At 52.4% G+C, this 19,344-nt stretch overlaps 8 protein-coding genes across 8 annotated transcripts; 5 read left to right on the top strand and 3 right to left on the bottom strand.

Moving 5' to 3' along the window:
- Positions 1-395: 395 nt before the first annotated feature.
- N7510_003383 (sugar transporter family protein) lies at positions 396-1,965 on the bottom strand (the record flags this gene model as incomplete). Its single annotated transcript, XM_056975310.1, has 2 exons — positions 396-1,046; positions 1,099-1,965. 2 exons carry the CDS (start codon positions 1,963-1,965, stop codon positions 396-398), a joined length of 1,518 nt encoding a protein of 505 aa, XP_056835266.1.
- A 1,237-nt stretch (positions 1,966-3,202) lies between these two features.
- Positions 3,203-3,706, bottom strand: N7510_003382 (uncharacterized protein; the record flags this gene model as incomplete). Its single annotated transcript, XM_056975309.1, has 1 exon — positions 3,203-3,706. The coding sequence occupies one exon, from the start codon at positions 3,704-3,706 to the stop codon at positions 3,203-3,205; it is 504 nt and encodes a 167-aa protein (XP_056835265.1).
- Positions 3,707-4,590: 884 nt separating this feature from the next.
- On the top strand, positions 4,591-5,396 carry N7510_003381 (putative glutamine-serine rich protein MS8; the record flags this gene model as incomplete). The annotated part of the gene is made up of 3 exons (XM_056975308.1): positions 4,591-4,728; positions 4,936-5,167; positions 5,308-5,396. The coding sequence occupies 3 exons, from the start codon at positions 4,591-4,593 to the stop codon at positions 5,394-5,396; spliced, it is 459 nt and encodes a 152-aa protein (XP_056835264.1).
- A 2,439-nt stretch (positions 5,397-7,835) lies between these two features.
- On the top strand, positions 7,836-11,105 carry N7510_003380 (putative translation elongation factor eEF-3; the record flags this gene model as incomplete). The annotated part of the gene is made up of 2 exons (XM_056975307.1): positions 7,836-10,953; positions 11,020-11,105. 2 exons carry the CDS (start codon positions 7,836-7,838, stop codon positions 11,103-11,105), a joined length of 3,204 nt encoding a protein of 1,067 aa, XP_056835263.1.
- Positions 11,106-11,681: 576 nt separating this feature from the next.
- Positions 11,682-12,749, top strand: N7510_003379 (GFA family protein; the record flags this gene model as incomplete). Its single annotated transcript, XM_056975306.1, has 1 exon — positions 11,682-12,749. The coding sequence occupies one exon, from the start codon at positions 11,682-11,684 to the stop codon at positions 12,747-12,749; it is 1,068 nt and encodes a 355-aa protein (XP_056835262.1).
- Positions 12,750-13,466: 717 nt separating this feature from the next.
- On the top strand, positions 13,467-14,085 carry N7510_003378 (uncharacterized protein; the record flags this gene model as incomplete). Its single annotated transcript, XM_056975305.1, has 2 exons — positions 13,467-13,529; positions 13,726-14,085. 2 exons carry the CDS (start codon positions 13,467-13,469, stop codon positions 14,083-14,085), a joined length of 423 nt encoding a protein of 140 aa, XP_056835261.1.
- A 646-nt stretch (positions 14,086-14,731) lies between these two features.
- Positions 14,732-16,003, top strand: N7510_003377 (uncharacterized protein; the record flags this gene model as incomplete). Its single annotated transcript, XM_056975304.1, has 1 exon — positions 14,732-16,003. The coding sequence occupies one exon, from the start codon at positions 14,732-14,734 to the stop codon at positions 16,001-16,003; it is 1,272 nt and encodes a 423-aa protein (XP_056835260.1).
- Positions 16,004-16,459: 456 nt separating this feature from the next.
- N7510_003376 (SGNH/GDSL hydrolase family protein) lies at positions 16,460-17,305 on the bottom strand (the record flags this gene model as incomplete). The annotated part of the gene is made up of 1 exon (XM_056975303.1): positions 16,460-17,305. One exon carries the CDS (start codon positions 17,303-17,305, stop codon positions 16,460-16,462), a length of 846 nt encoding a protein of 281 aa, XP_056835259.1.
- Between the last annotated feature and the right edge of the window lie 2,039 nt (positions 17,306-19,344).

Genomic DNA, 19,344 nt, shown 5'->3' with positions numbered 1-19,344 from the left:
GAACGCAAATAGACCAGGGTGTCTGCGGGGTGGCTGATCTCCCCGCAGCCTGGGGAATTATAAAAGGACGAGGAAGACCCTAGAAACGGGCGGTAAAGGTAGGTTGGTGCTGATTTCTTATTTGATTTCGAATTGTATTAGATGAAGATACTTCAACCCAATGACTGGCGCACGCTAGAGTGAACATATAATTAAGCAGACACGGATCCACCATATTTCTTTTTTCGAGCATAGTTATTGACGGTCAGGATCTGCAAACGCATAGCTAACCATAATCATCTTATTAGGATTGATAGTACGACAATATTCCAATTCGGCGAGATAGCAAGTCATATCCATAAGCGTCGATCGGGTATATAAGTTAGTTCATCAGAAAATCAACGAAGCGAAGCAAACTACTCCTGCTGCTTAGCAAGCCCCTTCTCGGGGTCACTAGCATCGTCGACAGGGTGCTCCAAGCCACGATGGGCCGCAACCTCCGCCAAATCCGAATCATGCTCAGCGTCAAACTCCCGGCCGAGACGCTCGGGACCGGCCAAGGTAATAAGAATCGTGTACGCAAAGACACAGCCCATGAAAATACAAATGACCTTGCCGTAATCGTAGCGATGGGCCTCGTCCTTGGTCGGAGGCAGCGGGAAACGCTCGCCAATCGTCGATTCGATCGTCGAACTCGCCGACGACACTAAATTACCCATCTGGTACGCGGTTCCGACGACAAAGGTGCGGATGGGACCCGGGGACAGCTCCATCAAGTGGATGGGGATCACACCCCAGGCACCCTGCACCATGAACTGCTCGAAGAAGGCGGCAGCCATCACCGAGTGGTTCTCCACAAACGTGTATGGGTACAACAGCGCGCCGCCGACGATGGAGATCACGATGATCGAAAAGCGCCGGCCGAAGATCTGACTAGCCCAGCCACAGAGCGTGCCGCCGGTCAGCGCGCCGAGGTTGGCGACCACTTGAGTGACGGTGACGGCATTGGAGGAGAAACTGAACTGGGCTTCCAGCATGGTCGGGTAGAGATCTTGCGACCCGTGCGACTAGGATGAGTTAGCAATTACCCACAAACGCTCTAGGAGTGCTGTTACGTACCATAAAGTTAAAGCCCGCCATCAGCAGCACCATGTAGACCAACAGCAGCCAGTGACGCTTGAACGCGACCTTGCCTTCCTCCACGAAAGACTTGGCCACACCACCGCTTACTCGCTCCCGCATCGCCTGTCGCTTAATAAATGTATTGGTCTCCGGCAGACACAGACGGAAAGCAATAATCAGAACGGGTGGGGCCGCCGAGAACCAGTACAGAGGGCGCCAGCCATGCGAGGTGGTATTGACCAGCCCACGCGCAAAGGCCGTAGCAAGCAAGTAGCCAAACGCGTAGCCCTGCTGCAGCAGACCGGAGACAATGCCACGGGCCTCGGGAGGACAGTCCTCGAGCGCAGTGGCGGCGGCGTTCCCGTAGAGACCGCCCATAGCAATCCCGAACAGGGCACGGCAGGCCAGGAACTGGCGATAGGTCTGGCAGAAGCCGGCACCCAGTTCGAGGACGATGAACAGGACCAGGTTGACGACAAACGGCCATCTGCGACCCCAGCGATCGGCCGCGATACCGAAGGTGATGGCGCCTACGGACCGCAGCATGAGCACCAGGGTGATGCCCCAGGTGATTTGGGTGACCGATGTGTCGAAGGTTTTTGCCAGATCTGTCGTAGTCAATGACACGCAAAAGAAGTCGAAGGCATCCCAAGACCACGCGATGAAGGCTACCGAGAAGAAAAGCCACTGTTGTCTGTTCAGCAGAGCGAGTGCCTTGATGGGGTTCGGGGCTGGATTCATGGGCGGCACCAGAGTCGGAATTCGAGTCATCACGTATTGCATAACGCTCATGTGCTCCTCGATCTCCGGCGAGGAAGTAGCTTCCTCGTTGGTCGGCTGGGGCTTTTCCTGGATGTCCGCCATGGCTGGTGGTGCGGAGAGGGTTACAAGGGGAACCCAGGAAAGCCGGAGCCACGCGACTTAAGTAACAGACCGATGTACTTACGTCCGTCAAGCTCTCCAAGCCTAACCCCGCTTATCCGAACGCCCCCCAGCACGGGTTCGCTTCCTGGTCTCTCGGGGGGTGCCGATCTTCAACCTTCTGGGGAATAGGTGCCCCAGCTAGGGGATCCAGCACGAATCAGGGGTTGTCAGTGCGGTCCACAGAAAATGTTCCGAGCCAGCTAGATGACCGGTAATTAGTCTCGGAGGATACGGGCTGCCTGTTCTTTGTTGACCAAGTCTGTTGTTCCGGACACTCTCGTGACTGCTCCCCCTGTTGACTCCTTACTTCGGAACATGTTCCTCCTCGGATGAGACTTACTCCGATGTTGATCCGGTGTGTGTGTGTGCCGTGTGGAGAGATGGAGATGGAGAAAAGACTCGGTCCCCGCAAGCCACCCCGAATACGCCCACCGGGTCACCGGTAAAAAACAGTGGAAAGATGCCGTGTGGAAAGTCTCTTCCGGTAATTCTCGGTAGTGAACGGCTGTCTCCCACTCTGGGTTTGATTTCTTAGAGACTCGGCTGTCCGAGGAGAAGCTTGGCTGCTTGGCTTTCGGAAGTTGACCGATAACCGACTCTGTACTCCCAGGCGCACACAAGAATTCTGTGTATAGAATTGCCGGAGACAGAGTTTAGCCCCAGACTCGGTATTTAGCCTTGCCAGTGGAGTTGAGATTGTACAGATCCTATCTCCAACTGCCCGTCTCGGATTCTCTAAACCTACGACACGCCCCGAAATCGCAGGCTTGACTTCCTTGGCTTCTATTTATTCCAGGTTACAATCACAACATGATTTGGTATCAGAGCTGCTCTCGACTGCGCTCAGACCATGCGGCAATGCTTGCCAAGCTGAATCCTCGGCCTGCGTTCATTTTGCGACTGGAGGAATCGCCGAAATAAAATGCATCTATGCATCCTGATAGCCTCATATTGAGTTTATAGGGTCTAGATCATTAGATGATTGAATGTATTGGAGGTTTGAACCATTAAATACAAATAATAATAATGCGCCCTAACAGATACTTCATGATAGCTACTGGCTGTACCTACCAAAAGGTTACATCAGATAAAAGAAAGACTGAGCGACCAGAAATCCATTGTCAGGCCTCCCTCAACTATTAACCACACCTGAGTCTGTCCTCCATTCTAGCACAAATCAAGCCATCGTCTTCTTCTTCTTATTCTTCTCCTCCACAAGTGCCGCCTTCCCGCTCCGCAGCCACTCGGCCAGATCCATCCGCCGTCGACGGGGCTTGATAGCCCTACAGACGTCCTTCTTGGCCGCGGGCACAACAGATTTGGGCGATGAGGTGCCCATAGTAGAACTACCCCGAGACGGAGGGGTCGTGACCCGTCTGGCAATGGCCTTGAAGATCCTCTTCTTGTGAGCCTGAGCCGAAAGAGTCTTTTTCTCTTGCTGGCCGAGAAATGTGTCGTAGCCTTTGTGGAAGGGTGTCATGTCTGTCGGCTTGACAAAGCCGGATTTGATGGTGGTAGTGATCGTAGTGGCGTGGCCATCCTGGAAGATGGCCAACTTGGTGTAGATTCCCCTCGCTTCGTCGAAGATTACGACCTCGGGGCCGAAGGGCATACTAAAGAATTTCTCCTTTGGCTTGGTGGCTGTGCGAGAGTGGAAGTGGATGAGTGCTTTGTTGGCCATATTCAGATGATGTGAATGGTGTGAATGATCGAGGTTGATGTTGATAGATATGAAGATGTGAGGGACTCGAGGATAGCCAAAGTGCTAAAGGGAGACCTTTAATGTCGACTGACGTCGTATTCACTGTGAAGCAATTATAGGGATAGAGAAATAGAGGGAAGACACAATAGAAGTGAATGACAAGGTAAACAGGGCAGTGGTAACGGTGGGTGTGAATCAAAATGTGAAGAAGGTAGGGAATAGAGAACAGGACGAGATACTGCTGATTCACAGAATGGTATTGAGGAAAGCACAGTTCTATAAGTAGAAGAACAAATCTGTACGATTATATAGCTTCATTGAATATGGCAAATGTCCAAAGAGAAAAAGGTGCATCCCAATCAGACAAGTACGTCGCACTTTGGGTTAGGCACCTAGGGCTCTACCCACGGATTCTGCTGCAACATTTCCACGCTGAGTATGGCCCGAGCTGCATCTGTATCTAGAAATAGGTTAGATGACCGAACTTTATTTCCAACTAAGTCATGATTGTACCATACTTCTTCTCTCCCTAATATTTTCCGTAGAGGCCAAAAGATCGGGTTTCTTGGTAGTATACATCGACGTTTACATCGATGTACCTCTTGTAGATGCCTGTGCACACTGTTCCTATTCTGCGGCACAACATATACCTCCTATACCCGTTACTCTACACAGATCATAACAATCATAATCGTTCGTGGTATGAGTATGAATAGTGGCTGTGGAGTCAGATGGTGGCTGTGCAGTTCGAAACCCCTCGGTGCCCCGCTGTCACTTATAAGCAAACCTCTTCCCCTGACACCATCATCGTCTCTGCCTGTTCTTGTTATTTTCAACTCATTTCATACACTCTCACATCCATCATGTCCCAGTACGGCGGTCCTCCTCAGCAAGGCTATGGAGGTGAATACTACGGCCAGCCGCCTCAGCAGGGTGGTCAGGGCTACCCACCCCAGGGAAATTACGGCGCTCCGCCTCAGCAAGGCTACTACCCCCCTGAAGTGAGTCGCAGACAGACCGCGCGCGAGACGAGACCATCTCACGGAGAAAAGAAAAGAAACTAACCCTCCTCAACAGCAACAGCAACAATACGGCCAACCACCCTACGGCCAACACGGCAGCCCGCCTCCCTACAACGAGAAAGGCTACCCCGGCGGGCCGGGGGATACGGAGGACAGCCACCACAGCAGGGCTATCCTCCTCAGCAGGGCTACCCTCAACAGCAGGGCTACCCCCCGCAGCAGGGGTACCCGCCCCAACACGGCGGCGAGAGCGCTTCGTACTACGGCAACGCACCGCCCCCCGGCGCGCAGCAGGCATACCCGCCTGGCGCGGTAGGGCCTGAGGGTGAGCGCGGGCTAGGATCGACTCTGCTCGGCGGTGCGGCGGGCGGGTTTATGGGCCATAAGATGGGTGGCGGGATGATGGGCACTGCGGGCGGTGCGGTGTTGGGTGCTGTGGGTGCAAATGTTGTGCATCATGAATAGTAAGTTTGGTCGGGGTCTGTGTGAGACGAGTTCAAAGTGATGCATGTGGCTAACGTATCTGGTTCATGAACAGTGAGAAGTACGAAAAGAAAGACAAGAAGCATAAGAAGGAGAAGAAGCACAAGAAGCACAAGCGTCACAGCTCCAGCTCCAGCTCGTCGAGCTCGTCGTCTAGCGATTAAGGCGTGGCGGTGGCGCTGTCGGAGGATAGCTGGGTTGCCGTGGGAGATACGGGAGATGTTTAACCCTTGTTGATGCCGACATGCGATGTGTCGATATCCCAAATTCTCTCTGTACAGGTTTTATTGCTTGAGCTCTTTGTCGAGATCGAACATGTTTCTGTGCTTACCATGCGTTATACCTACCCATCTATCTATACTGCCGCACAATATAGTTACATGACTACTCCCACTGTGTACAGACAGTAAGCTAACCCTGCTTGGATCATGCCCGTGTTCCCCTGATTATCTTAACGCCCAATCCCTGCAGCGGCTGCGGTGCCATGTTCCACCCGGTAATCGAGCCAATAGTTCAAAATAGTCCGTCCGAAGGCCGTGTACTCGGTACCTGCGTCTGTGAAAAAAATTTCTTTTGGATTTGTCTTGATGGTGATAGGCCGGCTGCCATCCAGGGTGGCTGTTGTTCCTGGGGGGCTATGTATCAGGCATAGGCCTGAGCGCGGCGTCCAATAAACAAACACGGAGAGAGAAAGGGGCTGCTCCCGAATATTCCCTGTGCATAATCCCTGTGAAAAAAAATAATCTAAGATGTCGAGTCGAGTACTGTAGAACACCCTCGATCCTGCAGTACAACCTCAACTACTATCGTCCTTATCCTTATCACTGCGTGGAGACTACCCCAGATTACTTTTATCTCTCCGGCTGGCGATAACTGCCTGCAGGAATAATAGGGGCGCCTTACGAGTGGATCCTGCCCTTCGGCCAAGGAAGGCGAGGGAAGGGATTCGTTCTAGGGGCGGGCGAGATACAAACTAGCCTCGGGGAGGGCCCTATTATTTCCCCCAATCCCCATAGAATAGACAACTGGGGCGAACGGCCATGCGGGTCCGCTAAGATAATAGCGACGATGTAGGGAAATGACCTCGCCGCAACGTAGCCATCGCCAGACAGCACAAAAGTGGCAATGGAGAGTAAAAAGCGAGCCAGGAGTAATGGAAAACTTTGCTAGCTTCCGTTTGCTTCCAGAAGCCAGGCGTGATTCGTCGCGCGGGAGTCGCGGAAGCATCAGGAATGCCGGATCGATCGCCTGAAGCGGAACGAAACAATCTTTTTGTCGAAGCAAGGGTTTTTTTTTTCTTTTTTTTTTTTTTCTGCCAGTGGTCCAGACCCACATCGCTGCCTGCCCGACCCGAATCGGTTTTCGCCACCTGGTTGCTTCTCTGGGGGATAAGGGTTGCTTGGGGGATCGGAGGTTGCAGGGTTGCAGCTTGAACTAAAAAAAAAAAAAAATCTTATCGGCTACGACGGTGCACCACGATAGCCGATAAGATGCGGTGAGAACAAGAAAAAAAAGCGGCGCCGGCTCCGAAGTACATCGAAGATAATACATGCCTCGTTTCAGCACCCCTAGATGCCTCCAGCAGTCAATTACAGTGTAACAAAGGCAGATTACCCCTGACTACGAACGACAAAACAGGGTTGTTTCTCTCGGGGATAGCCATGCCGATCGAAACCTGCAGATCCCGGTCTCTCTTTTTTTTTTTTTAATTTGCTTTCATGCTGACGGCCTTGCCTAGTCCAGCCAGCCGAGGCAGGTAGGTTTGTATAACACGGTCTGGTTCGCGGACACAAACGGAACATGGGCCCAGGAAATTCTCGTAACTCTAAAAATATTGGGCAGGACGTGGAAAAAAGAACTGCGCCACCCGATCATAAGTGGCGACAGGAATAGCACCAGGCCCCCGGGGCTAGCCTGACAGTCTCTATCCCCCGGATTCACGATAGCCCTCGCAGGTGATCGAGATATCCACCACCCAGCGTAGTCCGTCGGCCATCCTCACCGTCGCAGAGTCCACCATAACGATCACCATAAGAATCAAATCGTCCGTCCTCTTCGTATACTGGATTCGCCTCACCCGTACCCGGGCATACTCAGGTAACTTCATCGTTGAGAGGCGGTGTCCCAACCATCCAATCACGCCGAAGGGATTCGGGCGAGTGCTTATCCTAATCAGTAGCCCGCTAAACCACATCCGGTCAAGCGCGGGACAAAGGACTGAAAAAAAAAAAATTTCGGTCGGGAGGCAAGCCGCACGATAAATATCTCGCCCCCCTTCTTCCCTCCCTCTCTCTCTCTCCCTCTTCCCATCTCACCTTTACTCTCTCCCCCAAACCCCATACAGAGGTCTGGTCCTCTCTTTTTTACTTGTTTTTCCTTGTTCTATCTGCATAGACAGAATAGATCCCTGCCCATCGCTCATAGAGAGCGTTCGCTGCGTTCTTGTCAGCCAACGCAGTTTTTTTTCGCGGGTCACCACCAACCCAACAAGAACATACACACCACACCACACCGAGCGATACCCCTCATAGAAGAGAAGACAAAAGTTGCATCTTTCTTTCTTTACAGTTAATACACCTCACACCGCCAAAATTTCTTCCAACATGCCCGCCGTCGACGTTTCATCTGTCCCTGCCGTCTCCGGCAAGGAGACCGCTCAGTCGGTCGCTGTCCTCGAGGACCTCATCAAGAACCTCAACGTCTCGACCAGCCCCGATGAGGTCAACGCCGCTGCCGGCAACCTTGCCTCTCTTTTCGGCGGTCCCATCCCCGAGCAGACCCTGCCCCTGAAGGCCGTTGAGACCTTCAAGAAGCAACTTGCCAACAAGAAGGATGCTCTGGCCCGCGAGCGTGCCCTCGAGGGCATCCGCGCCATTGCGTCGCACACCACCATCGCTCCCGGTGTGGAACCTCACCTCGCCACACTCATTGGCCCCGTTCTCGCCGCCGTCGGCGACAAGATGACCCCCGTCCGGGAGGCCGCCCAGAGCGCCGCTGCCGCCCTCGTTCAGGCCATCAACGGCAACGCCGTCAAGGCGATCGTTCCTCCCATTCTCGAGTCTCTCGCCAACGCCCAGAAGTGGCAGGAGAAGATGGCCGCTCTGGCTTGCATTGACACCCTCGTCGAGTCTGCCCCCGCTCAGCTCTCCTACCAGGTCCCCAACCTGATCCCCGTCGTCTCCGGCGCCATGTGGGACACCAAGTCTGAGATCAAGAAGACCGCCTACGCCACCATGGAGAAGGTCTGCGGCCTGATCGTCAACAAGGATATTGAGCGCTTCATTCCCGAGCTCATCAAGTGTGTTGCCAAGCCCGAGAACGTTGCCGAGACTGTTCACTTGCTCGGTGCTACCACTTTCGTGTCCGATGTCACCGGCCCCACCCTCGCTATCATGGTTCCCCTGCTGGACCGTGGTCTCGTGGAGCGTGAGACCGCCATCAAGCGTAAGGCCGCTGTCATCGTCGACAATATGTGCAAGCTTGTCGAGGACCCCCAGATTGTTGCTCCTTTCCTGCCCCAGTTGATGCCCCGTCTGGAGAAGAACCACGACACCCTGGCCGACCCCGAGGCCCGTGAGAAGACCCGCCAGGCCCTCGACACCCTCACCCGTGTGGGTAATGTCAAGGATGGCAAGATCCCCGAGATCTCCACCGCTGGTGACATCTCCACCGTCTCTGCCATCCTCAAGGAGATCCTGGAACCCAAGTACAAGAGCCAGATTCCTCAGTGCGAGGCCGTCATCACCTACGTCGCTGCCATCGCTGGTCAGCTCGTCGACGAGAAGGACAGCGAGGTCGTCACCTGGACCCAGAACGCCCTTCCCTACATCACCGCCATGGTCGGTGAGGCCGATGCCAAGTCCATCGCCGAGTCTCTGCGCAAGCAAGCCTCCCCCGAGGCCGCTGCCGCTGACGAGGTCCCCTCCGACGAGGAGGAGGGTGAGGATCTGTGCAACTGCACCTTCTCTCTGGCCTATGGTGCCAAGATCCTGCTCAACCAGACTCACCTGCGCCTGAAGCGTGGCCAGCGCTACGGTCTCCTGGGCCCCAACGGTTCCGGCAAGACCACCCTCATGCGCGCCATCAACAACGAGCAGCTCGAGGGTTTCCCCAAGAAGGACGAGGTCAAGACCGTCTACGTCGAGCACGACCTGGATGCTGCCGATACTGAGCTGACTGTCATTGGCTGGACCTTCAAGAAGCTGAAGGAGGTCGGCCTGGAGCTCTCGCAGGAGGAAGTTGAGGGCAAGCTCGGGGGTGAGTTCGGTTTCTCCCAAGCCCAGATCGAGGGCCCCATCACCGCCCTGTCTGGTGGTTGGAAGATGAAGCTGGCTCTGTGCCGTGCCGTCTTCGAGAGCCCCGATATTCTTCTGCTTGACGAGCCCACCAACCACTTGGACGTCAAGAACGTTGCTTGGCTCGAGGACTACCTTAAGAGCTCTCCTTGCACTTCCATCATGGTCTCCCACGACAGCAAGTTCCTGGACCATGTCATCCAGCACGTCATTCACTACGAGCGCTTCAAGCTTAAGCGTTACCGTGGCACCCTGAGCGAGTTCGTCAAGCGCGTTCCCTCCGCCCGGTCCTACTACGAGCTGAGCGCCTCCGACATGGAGTTCAAGTTCCCCGAGCCCGGTTTCCTTGAGGGTGTCAAGACCAAGTCCAAGGCCATCGCCCGTGTCAACAACATGTCCTTCCAGTACCCCGGTACTCCCAAGCCCCAGATCAGCGACATCTCCTTCCAGGTGTCCCTGGGCTCCCGTATTGCCGTTATCGGTCCCAACGGTGCCGGCAAGTCGACTCTCGTTAACGTCCTGACTGGTGAGCTCATCCCCACTTCGGGTGATGTCTACCAGCACGAGAACATCCGTATCGCCTACATCAAGCAGCACGCTTTCGCTCACATCGATAACCACCTCGACTCCACTCCCTCCGAGTACATCCAGTGGCGCTTCCAGACCGGTGAGGACCGTGAGACCATGGACCGTGCCAACAAGATCGTCACCGATGATGACGAGAAGGCCATGGAGAAGATCTACAAGGTCGAAGGCTCCCTCCGTCGCGTCATTGGCATCCACTCCCGCCGCAAGTTCAAGAACACCTACGAGTACGAGATCTCGTGGTCGCTGGGTGACAACGTCGGCATGAAGGGCGAGAAGTGGACCCCGCTGATGAGCAACGACAACACCTGGCTGCCTCGCTCAGAGATCATCGTGTCTCACCCCAAGCAGGTCGCTGAGGTTGACCAGAAGGAGGCTCTCGCCTCCGGTCAGTTCCGTCCCCTGGTCCGCAAGGAGATCGAGCAGCACTGCGCCAACTTCGGCCTCGACGCCGAGCTGGTCTCTCACTCCCGCATGCGCGGTCTGTCCGGTGGCCAGCGTGTCAAGGTCGTCCTGGCTGCCTGCTCTTGGCAACGCCCCCACGTCATCGTCTTGGACGAGCCCACCAACTACCTCGACCGTGACTCCCTCGGCGCCCTCTCCAAGGCCCTCAAGTCCTTCGAGGGTGGTGTTGTTATCATCACTCACTCGCGTGAGTTCACTGAGAACCTCACTGAGGAAGTGTGGTCCGTCATGGATGGCAAGATGACTCCCTCCGGCCACAACTGGGTCCAGGGCCAGGGCTCCGGTCCCCGTCTTGACCAGAAGGGCGATGATGATGAGGACAAGTTCGATGCCATGGGCAACAAGATCACTGTCGAGAAGAAGAAGAAGCTCACTGGTGAGTTCCTAGCCCTATATACGTCCCCTCTTATGGTTCCAACAGTCACTAATATTTTTTGATTAGGTTCTGAGCTGCGCAAGAAGAAGAAGGAGCGTGCTGCCCGCCGCAAGCGCGGTGAGGAGGTCTTCTCCGATGAGGACGATTTTTAAATGGGATCCTTTTTGTTGTGATGCATTTTTTATGATTGGTTGATGAATTTCATTTGCTGCTGAGAGAAATTACATGTCATTAGTGAGATCAATACAGTCATTCTCTGTTCAATTTTTCAATGTAGAAACTAGAGATGTTAGTCCTATTCCTGGGTTGACTGTAAACGGTGCGGAGGTCATCTTGGGATGGATCATTCCTCGGTATGGTCCATCGAGGATGTCTACTCCTTGGCCTAGCGTTTCACTGGAGTCTTGTGTAATGCTTCTTTCTAATCTAGTCCGAGTTCAATTGAATTGATCAGGTAACTAACCTAACAACAGATCGACTTTGACGCTACCACCTTCAAGAGAAGCACATTATCTGCAAAACTCTTGCTCGCCTTTTGCGATAATAAGTCGAATCTCATTGGACAACCAAATGCGTCTCCACGGACCTCCGTCAGGACTATCAATTGACTTCGTCGAATACGAGGTTCCCCTGCCCCCCGCTCTCTGACTTCACCCGATATATATGTATCCTGTGCAACCGAAACATTAACCAACCACCATGACCTGCACTCGATGCATTAAAACAACATGACTCCCCAACAACCTTCCCAAAAAACCCTAGAAGCCCACTGCCGGTGCACTGCTGTGCATTTCACCATCACCATCCCAGCAGACCACCCTCTAAAGATCAAGTTGTGTCACTGCACGATCTGCCGGTACACACACGGTACGCCCTGCAGTTTCACTGCCGCGCTTCCACTCAGCGTTGAGCCACAGTTCGTCACACCCTCGCGCATCAACAGCCTCACAGCCTATACGTATCCCGGGGCGCGATATACCCGTTTCTTCTGCAGTACCTGCGGTTGCCAGATTGGGAGGCAGAGCGCTACAGATGGGAGATGGTTTATCTCCAGCGCGATATTTAAGGACAGTGACAGCCAGGATGAGGGTGTTTGGGTGTATGACGAGCATGTCTTTACTGGGTCCGCGGCTGATGGTGGGATTTCAGGGCTTGTGGCCTCTGTTGGTGGGAGGGAATTGGGGGTCGAAAATCCAGCTCCAGCTTCTGCTCCAGCCAGGTCTCCGCCAAATACACCTACAAGACCACACAATCGAGACAGTCTTCAAGCCCAATGCCACTGCGCCGGCGTCTCCTTCACCGTCAGCCGCCCACGACCAGACTTCCTCACAACCCCTATGAGCAATGGGTTGACACATCCATCCGACAGAACCAAATGGCTCGCATCCCTCGACCTCTGCACAGACTGCCGCCTAGTCAACGGGACGAACGTGATCGGATGGATGTTTGTTCCGCTTGATCACATCTCGCCTTCTCCCGCCGGCCCGGATCTGCTCCATGGATCATCGAAAACCTACCACTCCAGCGAGGGTATAACGCGGAGCTTTTGTGGGACCTGCGGTGCCACGGTTTTCTTTGCTTGGGATGGACGGCCTGGCGAGGTTAATGTTGCCACGGGCCTTTTGCGTGCAACGGAAGGTGTTATGGCCGAGGCGTGGATCCTGTGGATGGCTGGGAGGATTTCGTGGTTTGAAGATGGGGTGGTGTTTCATGAACAATTTGCGAGGAGTTTGAGGGATGGGTTGAGGGATTGGGGGAGGAAACGCGGGCAGGGGGAGGGTTGGATAGCGCCTTAGGTTGTTCTGGGATACATGGTTGGCTATTTGACCATGTCCACGCAGAACCCGACTCACTCACCTAAAATAGGTTGGGTTCTCGGGCATCAAATTGATGTTAACAAGTCGCACTAAGGACGAGCGGAATACTAGATGAATGTTCTCGACAGAGCCTAGAGCGTCGGGCAGTGGGCAGTATAGGTTCACTTCGAAGACGATACCGGAATTGGTCGTTACGCTCGCTCTTTTGCTTTCGGGGCTGCTATTATAAAACAAAGATGGTAATGACAACAATAACAAAATAAAAAATCTTGCTGTTGCTTGGGACACGATGGAAGAGGCACGAGGCTTCGCACAAGCTCTGATCTTTTACCCACACTACATTGCTTGACGGTATCGAGGATCGGAAGGTAAACTACGTAGTCGGCTGAGTACCCTTGTCTTATGGACTCGCAATTCAAGTATTCTGGGCGCGAGAACCACGAATTCAGGTTGGGAGGCCTCCTTGAAAAGGCTGTATCGACGACGTTCCGCAGAACTAGATTCACTCACCCAATTGCTCGAGACCTTTTGTTTCCATATCTCCCACAAACGCTTTCCCATAAACTTCCAATACCGTTTCCAAACCCACGCTCTCGGCTCCAGCGATATCAGCCCATCTCATGCGCTGAGCTCATTCAACAAGACTGAGCCATGGATCCAGCCGGTGTAAGTCATGAACCTCGTCCGTTTGTTAACATGTCGTTTGGCGAATATGCTACGAACGAAGGGCTAACCTGCCCGGACTCACAGTCTGACAAGGTACCGCCTCCTTCAACGGAGTTGCCATGCCACCCAACAGAATCAGAATAGTCGGTCACTAACATCCACAAATAGGGCGAGAAGATGCCCTCCAGGAACACTCTCGACAAACCGCACGTTTCAGCCAGTCAGGCGGTAAGAGATAGATTCTTCGCCTTCACATATCCTAAATCTAACACGGGCTCAAAACACCCAGACGAAGTACAGGCTGATCGCTCCGAGACCCAGCACAGAGACCACCACCACCCTATCTCCCGAAGAGCTCCACAAGCAGCACCTCGTAGCAACCCGAACCGAGATCACCGCGAAACTCATCGCAAAGTATGACTACTGCGTCGAGTTTGGGCGCCGAGTCACGGAACTGCGGCGACTGCTCGATGCCCTTTGCGAGACTCTCAGCACCTCCGCACAGACTACCTATCGCCGCGAGTGGACCTATGACCTGCAGGAGCAGCTGGACAGGATGAAGCGATATGTTGCGCAAGATCATGCTGAACTGAATGCACTCCGGGCGAGATATCGTGCGGTTACGCAGGAGTTGGAAGGATTACCCTGATTCTTGCGGTCAGCACTGACAACAACGTCTTCGGCAGGGAGTAAATGAGGGTGTGAATAATGGATTGAGATTTGTACCAAAGTGACCTGGAATCATCGGGTTTATCTACGCAATCTACCCAGATCTTGAATGTACCTCCCTTCCCTATGAATGGGTGATGAATAGCAACGAGAGTTACAGATATAGAAAATTCTCTGGCGAATTCGATAGTACATAGTCAACATATCTTCCACGGTTGATATAGTACGTACCTATTATGTGGGATTTACTTATCACGATGACTGAATATACCAGTTAGGCCTAGTGGAGAGATCGACCAGTCTCGTGCTTAGTGCGGGAAGACCCATGGTTCGACAAGATCAGCCCGACCTATATCCAACAAACCAACGGTCGATGCTTGGCTCCTATTTTATTTCTCTTTTTCTTCTTTTTTATCTTCATCACCTCCAGCTGTCATGATTGAAGATCAACCAGCCTTACCCACCTAACTCGTTCAGGGATGGCGACCGCACTTAGTTCTCGACCAGCGCTAATTGCGGCTGAGCTCAATCCCAGAAAAATTGCCCACTCCCCCTTTACCTCTTACTGCATTCCTCGGTCACGCCCTACGGGCTCCTATCCCAAGCGTGACTACTGATAGCGCGCCATGTTGATCCTCCTCGTCCTCAGCTTAGCCACCCAGGCGCTGGCCCAGAGAAACTCGACGGATTTGGTGGGGTGGCAGCTTGATGGCGACGATCGCTCATCATGGGATATTCTATGGACGTGTCTCTCCACCATTTTGGCGTGCACGTGGACTGCGATGCATCTCCAGTACCAGAGAAATGATAACTCCCACATCGGGATGGGCCGTATAGGGAAAACTTTTGCATGGATTACCGCCATGCTGGCACCGGAGCTGATGGCTATTATGGCAGTGCAAGAATATTGGGAAGTGAAACTGGTGCTTGCGCGCTGCAATGCTGCCCAGTCGGCATATTTCCGGGGGCAGAAAGCTTTCTCATTAGAGCCAATCGCAGAGAATACCACTCGCAAAGACGAGGAGGAACCGGGGCCGACACAGGCACCCGCAGAGGCTACTAAAGACAGTGACAAAGACGTTTCAGAGCAGGCCGTGCCAGATGCAACAGAGCCATCGGCACAGGGTTTTCGACGTTGGAAAATGGCCCAAGGGTTCTATATTCTAATGGGTGGATTTGTTCTACAAACCAAAGACTACTGGGTCTACACCGTGCGGTCCGAAAATGTCGTCAACCTCATCCAAGCAGGAGTCATCAAGCCATCCGACTTGAAGAAAAGCGATATCAAAGATCGAGACAAGTCCGACCCGATTTCAAAAGCCTTCAGCCTCCTCCAAAGTACATGGGTGGCAATTAACGTCATTGCCAGACGGGTATATGACTTACCCATCTCGCTTCTAGAGCTCTCAACCGCGGCCTATGTGGCCTGCGCCTTGGTCACTTACTTGGCTTGGTGGAATAAGCCCAAGGATGTGGACACCTTCATCACACTCCACCTGCCCTATGAGTATGACAGTAACGAGATGCCATCTCAATTGCGCAATACTGAAAAGAGAGATTGGCTGCATATGCCGCCGCTACTCAAGGACGACGCCGAGTCCGAGGATGACAGTGAACCTTGGAAACGGGCAGCCTTTATTGCGCTGTGCAAGGACCCAATTGGGTTCTGGAAAGCATTCAAAAAGGAATACAAGGAGATCCGTGCCCGAGGAGCAAACAACCAGACGGAGTTAGATCCCGCGGCGGAGAATTCGGACCCTTCAGCCGAGAACACGGAGACATATGAGAATGACGAATATCGTTTTAAAGAGCAAATCACAGTCAAGGAACAATTCACACTTGATATGCTCGCATTCATGGCCGCACTGATGTTCTGCGGTATTCATATCGCGGCGTGAGTATTTACGTATTCTTGTTCTCCCCGGCCAAGAACTGACATTTGCAGGTGGAATTTCATTTTCCCAACACGAGCCGAGCAAATCTTCTGGCGGGTCTTTGCTCTCATTTCATTCTCAGTTGCCTGGCCCGTCGCGTTCATAACCGATCTATCCTTATTTAGATTGTGGTATAAACAGGGGAGTAAGGCACTTCGCCCAAAAGATTACATTGAGCCCAAAAAACTTGAGATGAGGCTTATTCTCATCTTTTGGCTGATATATTCGATCGCACGTCTAGGCAACATCGTGCTAATGTTTATATCGCTGCGAGCCCTCCCCCCAGATCATATCTTTCGGTCAGTTGGCTAGCAACTATACCCCATATATAGACAGTATACATAGTTTATAATCTAATTAAATTTAATCCGAGCTCATTGCAGCAGGGATAGCTTTGAAGATTTAACAGACAATGAACTCTTATGGTACATTCTTTTGAACCCTTGCAAGGAGAAGATCTGCTACTGCCTTCATTCCGTCGAGATTCGGGTGAAGGATGGGTCCGCGTCGAATAATTGATGAAAGATCAAACCCTCCAACCCAGGGTTCTTTGCTACCAAGTGCGTGTCCCAGGCTTAGTTCGTGGACTGGTACTCTCTCACACCAGTCGCCTCTACTTTCCGCTGCAACGAAGTAGGCATTTTGTAGTACAGATGCGACTCCACGATAATATTCTAGTCTCTCTTGATTGAAGGCAATGTCCTGACTAGGCCGTGTGTCAGGTCCTAGGACAGCGAGATATTCGACAAGAAAAATGCGAGCTTTGGGGGCTCGTTTATGTACTTCGTCGAGGACTTCGCCTAGTCTTTCAGCCAATTCACTTGGAGACAACGGATCCGACGTTTGTACCAGTGACTGAGAGAAAACAGCTGATCTCAACGTCCTTAAACCTCCGATGAGGGTATTGGTGATTGCTCCCGGTAAAGTTGCAGCCCAGGCGTCAGAAAGCATGCCACCGATGTAATTGATGTCGTTGCCACCGGCAGTAATGGTTATGATATCCGCATCTTCGGGCAGATTGGAGAGTTGGGTCGGGAAGGTTTCCCTGGAGAACGGGGCAGTTTGTTGATCGACTGTCAGATTGAGGAGGGTTGCGCCAGAAACAGTAAGGTCAGTGAGCTCGGCGTTCAGCTGTTGCGCTAAGAGATGGGCGTAATTCTGCCCTGATCGCATGGCAGCGCGTGGTTCGATTTGTGGAGGAATGCCGGGGCCAGCGGCAAACGAGCTTCCCATGCTAGCAATTTGGAGCCTCTTATTTCCAGACATCATGATATTATCAGAAAACCTAGTTAGAGTGAGGGTTTCATAGGACTCTTGTTGTGGATTCCGCGTTATGATTCTCGACAAATATCGCGGCTTGTCGTCGGTATCCAACACGCCCGGTGAAATACAGTGAATTGTGGCAGCGTGCCGACAGCGGCACTGGAGATGTAGCCCACCACGGCTTGGGTATTCGCCCCCTCTTCGTGATGTCACATGCCACCCTCTCCACACCCTCGAGAGTCTAAAGCGCTCTACCACAAAAGTATTTCTAAATATTGCTGAAATTGCTCAACCGTTGGCAGACATATCTCACACCCTTAATGGGGTTGCATGTTGCATTAAAGACCAACCACGCCTTTTCCTACAGTGTCTTTTTAGTCTCGAAGATACACTGCCTGCTTCCGGCCATTTGCCCATCTTGAGCCAGCTCATCTCAGGCAACCCGCACATGAGGTTGTGACGAAGCCGCTTGCCTAAAATGGTATATAGACGGAAAAGATCTACAGCTCGAGCTGTAACTCCCAGCTTACCTCCACGTCCTTCCCTAGGACTGGGACCCACTTATCTAGAGAAGACAGATTAGAGGGTTCAGAGCGACGGAGTGCCGTGGCCAGGCCTCCCCGATAAAATCCTCACTTCAGTTATAGAACTGAAGGGCCGTGAGATCTTGATACTCATAGCGTTCCCATGTTGTGCGGAGGCACTACGTGTACGAAAGTTTTCGCTCGTCGCACTGTTTGAGCAAGCGGCTTAATCCACGCCGGGCTTGGCGTACTTTGATATGCCAAGCCCAACACAAGGCTAGGTTTCTCTTTGTAGGCCTTGGCGACTAGTCGTAGAATGAGTTGCCAGAAAGGACTAGTCGTAGGATGAGTTGCCAGAAAGGACCAGTCGTAGGATGAGTTGCCCGAAAGGGACCACTTACTACAAGACTGAACAAGCAGTCCACCAATGGCAGACCCTGCTCCTTGCCAGCTGAGATGTAGAATATAGTAATCAGCCCAGTTGAGAAAGGATTAATAAGTGCCAAGCCACCAAGTAGCGGGAACCGGCTGCAGTTGATCCCACATAAGGCACACGTATTCGAAATGATTACCTCATTGGGTTAAACGAAACCTCCAATCTGATTGGGCTTCCGGATGCCATAGACATCTAGCGTCGTAGTTTATAGGCATCTTGAACCTCCTCGCCTATAATATCAGCGGATGATATACTTACATCAAGCGTTGGAGGCCTAACTATGGATCAAATAGCTCATACCTAGAGTCAACTATTAGGTAACTAGACTATGAAGACGACTTGGCACTTGTTTTGAAGAAGTATAAAAACTTCAAAATATCTCCTCTAGAGATCCGTACTCTTAGGCACCACGATTTTCTAAACAATCAACAACTTCAATCAAAACACTTCGTTTAAATATACCACACCTCTTTCACAATGAAGGTTACAGCTCTCCTCTACACTCTTATGGCTGCCGCTGCCGTCAGTGCTTCAGCAGTCTATGAACGAAATGTTCTGGACACCTGCGGCGCCGGCTACGGTAGTGACCAGCGACGTACGAATAGTCCTTGTGAACCTTCGAACGGAGATAGGCATTTCTGCGGTTGCGATAGGACAGATGTGGTATGTGAACATATCCAGGTTGAAATATCAAAATTATCATTGCTAATGTGTATTTCTGTGAAAAAGGTCCAGTGCATAAGTGGTTTTTGGCAAGAGGTTCAAGACTGTGGCAGTGGCACATGCCACGGAGGCAGCCAAGGTGGAGCCGTGTGCTAGAATGAGAAGATCGAGTGTACTGACACTCAGACTGGAGTGGAATTTTGACCAATCTCCCGTCAGAACTATTTGGGCAACTTGGAATGATTCAACATCAACCAATTTGCTAGCTTTTTTGGAATTCAGTTCAATACGAAGTTCGAACCATCGTGTTACTAGTCGCTCATTAATCGTTATATAGTTTACAAATTGCAACAGCACTGTTAGCTAGCTACTTGATCATGGTGTCGAAAGGTATCTCGTAAATCTAATGGTGACGTAGA

Source organism: Penicillium lagena, assembly GCF_028827675.1.
Source record: "Penicillium lagena strain IBT 129212 chromosome Unknown utg000002l_segment0_segment0, whole genome shotgun sequence".
NCBI classification, from domain to species: Eukaryota; Fungi; Ascomycota; class Eurotiomycetes; order Eurotiales; family Aspergillaceae; genus Penicillium; species Penicillium lagena.
The sequence above is the reverse complement of the archived record's forward strand: the minus strand, read 5'-3'. Positions and strand labels throughout refer to the sequence as shown.